Source organism: Mesitornis unicolor, unplaced genomic scaffold (assembly GCF_000695765.1).
Source record: "Mesitornis unicolor isolate BGI_N332 unplaced genomic scaffold, ASM69576v1 scaffold10197, whole genome shotgun sequence".
Classification (NCBI taxonomy): domain Eukaryota; kingdom Metazoa; phylum Chordata; class Aves; order Mesitornithiformes; family Mesitornithidae; genus Mesitornis; species Mesitornis unicolor.
The window spans coordinates 24,191-30,214 of NW_010198376.1; the positions used below are offsets into that span (position 1 = coordinate 24,191).

General features: G+C 44.6%; 1 protein-coding gene across 1 annotated transcript in view; it reads left to right on the plus strand.

The window, feature by feature from the left end:
- The window catches only part of GLYR1 (glyoxylate reductase 1 homolog (Arabidopsis)), a gene marked incomplete at its 5' end in the record, with an annotated part of 24,667 nt that extends 22,464 nt beyond the window's left edge, over positions 1–2,203 (plus strand). Inside the window, 4 exons of the mRNA XM_010189124.1 lie at positions 47–209; positions 637–816; positions 1,312–1,436; positions 1,785–2,203. Coding sequence (XP_010187426.1) covers positions 47–209; positions 637–816; positions 1,312–1,436; positions 1,785–1,859 — 543 coding nt within the window. The remainder of the gene's footprint in view (positions 1–46; positions 210–636; positions 817–1,311; positions 1,437–1,784) is intronic.
- Between the last annotated feature and the right edge of the window lie 3,821 nt (positions 2,204–6,024).

Consider the following 6,024-nt stretch of genomic DNA (forward strand, 5'->3'; position numbering starts at 1 on the left):
ACGCATGGTGTTCATGCAGAGCTAACCAGAGATGCTCTTTTTCCAGGTGATAGTGTCCCGGGGTGGTCGCTTTTTGGAAGCACCAGTTTCGGGAAATCAGCAGCTATCTAACGATGGAATGCTTGTGATCCTGGCAGCTGGCGACAGGGGTTTATATGAGGACTGCAGTAGCTGTTTCCAGGCGATGGGGAAGACTTCTTTTTTTCTAGGTAATTCAAACACAAAGGGCCTGATAGCAGGTTTTTTTAGTCAGTGCAAGGACTGAGAATTCCAGCAAGGAGTTGGAGAGGCATATTTGTCATCTGTTTCTTGTCTCCTTGGGCAGTATGGGAAACTGAGCTGCTCTTCTGGAGGATGGCCAATATCAAGAGCCTCCAGATTAAGTTTTCTTTTTTGAATACTGGCTCATTTTGGAGGTTCTGTGATGCTTTTTATTTTACATCATACTTTGTTATGATTTCTCCCTTCCTTTGAGTGCTTGGAAAACTGATAAGTTTTCTGAAGTCTTTCAGGGGAAGGAAGTGCTGCCAAGTGCTTGATATGAAGAGTGAAGTAGTGTTAATACTGTGTGGGATGGGGGAGCAAGGTTGCTGTTTCTCTTCTGGAGGAATGCCCAATGGTATGTCTTGCTCCCAGGTGAAGTAGGCAATGCTGCCAAGATGATGCTGATTGTGAACATGGTCCAAGGCAGCTTCATGGCAACGATAGCAGAAGGACTGACTTTGGCTCAAGTGACTGGCCAGTCCCAGCAGACCCTTCTGGATATCCTCAATCAGGGACAACTTGCCAGCATCTTCCTGGACCAGAAGTGCCAAAGTAATGTTCTCTTACATTGTTTTATTATAGGACATTTGCCACAACCTAGCAGCATTTCAGATAATGGCAGAAGGGAGAAAATAACTGTCCCATCTTTATCAGCCTGGGATTCTGGGTATTTTAAGCATTCTGGAAATGAAGAGCTGAGTTCCATTCCTTCCCCTCTATAGCTAGGGCTTCTGAGAATACACCCCCAGCTCTGCATTGTCTGCAGCTTGCTTAGGACTTCAGCTCACAGTGAGGATTTCATTGGGGCAGGGTAATAAGTGAAATAAGGGCAAGCTCCGTAGAAATCTGAGCTTACTTTGTTAGTGAGCAATAGTGGCATTATCTGCTGTGGCTGGATGAAGATAGAAAGCAGAGAGAAACAGAAGAGCTGAGAGCAGTGTTTGTGGTGATCAGCATGGGAAATTGAAGTTTGGTGTTCAATTGCATGCTCTTGCAGTGTGATTTACTTTTGCCATGCTTATTTTTTGCACCCATTCCTCTTGACAGATATCTTGCAAGGAAACTTTAAACCCGATTTCTACCTGAAATACATACAAAAAGATCTTAGATTAGCTATTGCACTGGGCGATTCTGTCAACCACCCAACTCCCATGGCAGCTGCTGCCAACGAGGTAAGGGTTCTGTGTTCAGATGTGTTACTCAGCATTTCTTCAATAGAGCCATTTGTCAACAAGAGAAAAAAATATAATAATTACATCATCTCTAAGACAAGAGAACAGCAATTGAAGTATATTTTGACTAGGATGGAATTGGATTTGATTGCAGAAGCCCTTAGAATGTCACATCGGTAAACACAGATGGCCTGAACAAGACCTGATGTGTTCTGATCTTCACTGATTTAATTACTTGACATACTATGCAGTTATCTGGTTTGCAATGGTCAGCAAAGTTTTTCTTCTGCTAGGGAGAGGCTTCACACAAGAGTAGGTACTGATCTGTTTCTAATTTCTCTTCCCTAGGTCTATAAACGAGCAAAAGCATTGGACCAATCAGACAATGACATGTCTGCAGTGTACAGGGCCTACATCCACTAGGCTGCACCGTTCTTACTGTTAATACTATGATTGATTAATATTATTATGATACTGGGTTTTAACTCTGGACCAGTCCATCTCTGTCTCTCCATTTCCTTTTATACACAGACTTTGAGATCTGCCACGGAGGCAGCTGCTGCGGTGAGCCTTCCCCTGTGGCAGAAGGGGGGGAGGAGGGGTCTCGGATTGCAGTCTAATTAGAAAAATCCATGCCATGCACTGACAGTCATGGAACAGAACAGCGGCAGCTTGTTCAGAAGCTCTGAGGCAATTCTGCCAGAAATCTGCTGCTTGGCTGCTTTTATTTTTCCTCTTTGTATGCTTGTCCAAGATGCTGTTTCTAATGATCCCTTTTCTCCTTTTCTGTGAAATAATGTGTGTGTTGGACTCTCTGCATCAAGGGGACAGGTGACATACATCCCATCTGCTTGTGAACATCACTTAAAGTCCTTGGTCCCGAGTAAGGTGAGGAGCATTCCTGGTAATTGGCCACTGTTAGAGAACAAAGCACCTCCCATGGAGGAGAATGGTGGTTCCAGAAGGTAATGGGGTTGCATGCAACATTGTCTTGATTCTGTTTCTTTTTTAAACTTCCACCTGCCCAGCACCTTGATGGAGGAATTCCTCATACTGTTAAGAAGAACAGATTGTATCCATGTCTTCCCCTGTGCAGACAGTTCTAGCTTAGGGAACACAAACCTTACTGAAAGTGAGAGAATGCCAGTGTAAATGAGCCTCCTAAAAGGCTAATCACAGCTGCCCATCCCACAAACAGCATTGGAGATCAACATGTCTGCATAGAAAACTGTAGGAGAACTATATAGCCTAAAACTGGGCCAGAGAGTTTATTTGGGGAAGGAACAAACCCTAGGGTTGCTCCTGGCCTTAGCTTATATTGCTTTACTTCTTGCTTTCTTTTTACCCTTGTAGTCAATAATTACAAAGGTGTCTTGGATTGTAGCAGTGTCACAAGCAGAGTGATGAGTCTGAAAGGGGTGAGAGGAATCATCGTAGAGCCAAGAGACTGAGGACCCTGAGCTCGTTTCCATGCTCGCTCTCTGGCCTTCGCATGATCATTTTATCTCTTAGCCTGTTTACCCATCATTAAAGGTGGGTGATGATTACCTACCTCACAGGGATATTTTGTGTACTGATTAGTGATCTTTATACATGTCGGGTTTTCCATACACGTTCTTAGTGTTACTACTCTGGGTACAACACTAGCACAGCATGAGACTTTTCCCTGTACCCGTGACTCTGCTTGTGGCCAGATAACCAACTTCTAGTAAATAAACCAGTAAATAAAATGGGAGGCTGAGACCACTGCTGAGCTTTACTCTAGAAATACGGGATTTCAACTGCAAATGCCAAGGCTAGAGAGCAGAGATGCTCTCAGTGTTGATGGCAGAGCAATCCAGAGTCCAAAAGATGCCTGTCTCTAAAAACGCAGAGAGCATGGTGTGGTTTTTAGTTTTAAGGTTTTAAAAAATTGTTCTCAGTATTAGCCTTTTAGGAGGGTTCTTGCATTTTAAATTTGAGAGTAAAATGCCAGTAAGAAACTTTATTGGCCAAAATCACTTCTCAGTGGCACAATCTCCTCCCTTGGATTGGGATTCTGAAAGGAAAGAGAGCAATTTCAAATTAGACCAGGTTTCTTTAAATACATGAGGTCTGCTCCTCCTACCATCGTATTTTTCTAGGAACTTGATGGCTGTGTATGGAAACTTTCTTGTCAGTTAGGATTTCTTACCAATCCTGCTTTGTGCAGCACATGCATATGGTTCAGGGGCACCTTATGAAACAGAGGAAGTACCAGATACTCATTGCGAATCTAACACCTAATGCTGTAAATGTTACTTCGTTGAATATTTCACCTTCTGCGATCACTATTAATTGTGGGCTAACACTGTGTTACGCATTCTGTCCTGTGGTGAACATCTCCTAGTAGTAGATCTGTTAGACTTCGCTCTGGCCCTTTGTCAGTGGTATACGTAAACAATACTAGTTATACATACATGTTCCTTTGGCAGTGCAACTGTCATCCTGCATGTAGATATTCATATTAAAGGCACATATAACTACCCAGGATAACCAGCCATTAGCCTGCTTTTGACACACTCGTGCTTCCCGCATCCAGAACTCCACTATTGGCATCACTAGTCCTTGGTTAAACATGCCGCAGTTAAGAAATCACTTACATGGATTGTGTATTGAAGGCATCTGGGGGAAATTGTTTCTTCTGGGGGGTGGGAGATAAGACCACAGGTTTTATAGTGTAAGAAATCTGTTGAGAGGAAGAGGGAGGTACTGTCTTGGGTCCAGTTGAGAGTGGAACCATGCTGAGCCAGTGCAGCAGGGTCCCTGACCTGTCCCTGCGGAGGTCTTTCGGGCCAGAGTGAAGGTAAATGAGTCTGAGCAAAAGTAATGGAGCATCTCCGTCTCTTTTTACTTTGTGGTACCTCTGGATAAAGCAGTGATACAAAAGCTCTCATGTCCTGTGACGAGTGTTTCATAGTGAATTCAAACAACGGTATTTGTGACAGGGAGAACTGCTCCCTAGGCAACTGACTGCTGCAGGTTTTGTTTTCCAGAAGTACTGTAGTTCTCAAAATGGAGATGGTTATTTGTGTGGGAGTGGCAGGTGCAGACACGGTAGTTGAACACGGTAGTTTGTCCTGGGGAAGTCTGACCGCAGCTTTCTGGCGAGGCAGGAGGACGCAGAGTGGGGAGGGTGCAGTGCTGCCCAGCCAGCCGTACAATCAGATACGCCAAGGAGCAGCAAGAGGCCGAGAGCTCTACAGTGGCCATGAAGTGAGGAGAAGGGATGGAAATGGTGAAAACTGGACTGTTTCAGATGCTGTTTGAGGTTGACTTGCATCAGTCTGACTCAGATTCTTGTATTTATGTCTGTAGCCTCAACGTGGATCTTGATCTGTTCCTAGGCCTGAGATTTGGGGGAGGGAAGGTGGGGGGAAGCTGTGGATTGAGAGATGCTCTAATAAAACTGGCTAGTCAATGTTGTCTTAATATTGTTGACAATTCTGTAAAGTTCCTTTTCATGAGGATTTCTGTTTTAGCAGTTTGCTTTTTTTGACTCCCTCCGTTTTAAAGAGAAAATGTGATACTTGTGAAAAGCTTGTAAGAAAAGCAGTTTCTTTTTTCCTTAATGATAGATCCTATAGTTAATTAAGGTTGTGAATTTTTATTTTTTTGCCTTGTTTTTAATTAATAGGATGTGTGAAAATGTTTAAATGGCAAAACAAAAAGATTTTTTTTGTGCAATTAACAAAGCTACTGGCAAAAAAGAATAAAACCTTCCTTGGTAACACCATGTTCCTGTGGCACTTCCTAAAGCCTTTCAGACCTGTATTGTGGCATTAAAGAAGTACCTCTGTTTCTCAAAACATTCAGAAATCAGAGTTGCTGAAAAACAGCATTTTGGTCATTGCAGAAGCTCGGCCTTGTCAGGAGAGCACTACGAAGGATGGGTTTGGATTAATTCCAGCCTCTGTGTGCAGAGTGCTTTGTGCTTGTGCAACGACGAGGATGAAGGCTCAGTTTTAAAGCAAAGAATGCTGAGAGGTGGAGGCCTGGTACCCTTCTGGTGGTGATGAGTGCTGGTGTTGTCTAAGTGGTGGGAGCCTGGTGGCTTTGTCATATCCTTCCTTCCAGCGCTTGGGGGTTTTCTGAACACTAAGTAGCAAGTGAGGTTGTCAGAGACACGATCTCTGAACTGAACAGCTTTCTGACAACCCAGGCACTGTTTGCTGCTGAGCAGCGGATGTTCATGGGCCAGGCAATGGACTGTACTCATGAATGCTGGTGAGCTTTGGTTAAAAGGAGTTACAGGTGCTACAGGAAAAGCTCAGTTTTAGCACTGTGACAGAGTGCTGGAGCAAGGCCACGGCGTCATCGGACACTGGCACTAGCAGAAGCTTTACCGGTTCGGGAGGTTCCCTGCTGATGCGGTGAAGTTGCTGCTCCTGCTGTGCCCTTGGCCACCCCTCAGCCGCAGCGCAGCGAAAAGGATCCCCCAACATAGGTGCAAAGCCTTCAGTGCCGGTATAAAATCATGTCAGTTTCAGCATTTCGCGAGGAACGTCTTTGTCCGCTCCTGAGGACTCGGACGCGCAGCCCAGTTTCACCTCGGCCGGCTCGCGGCCGC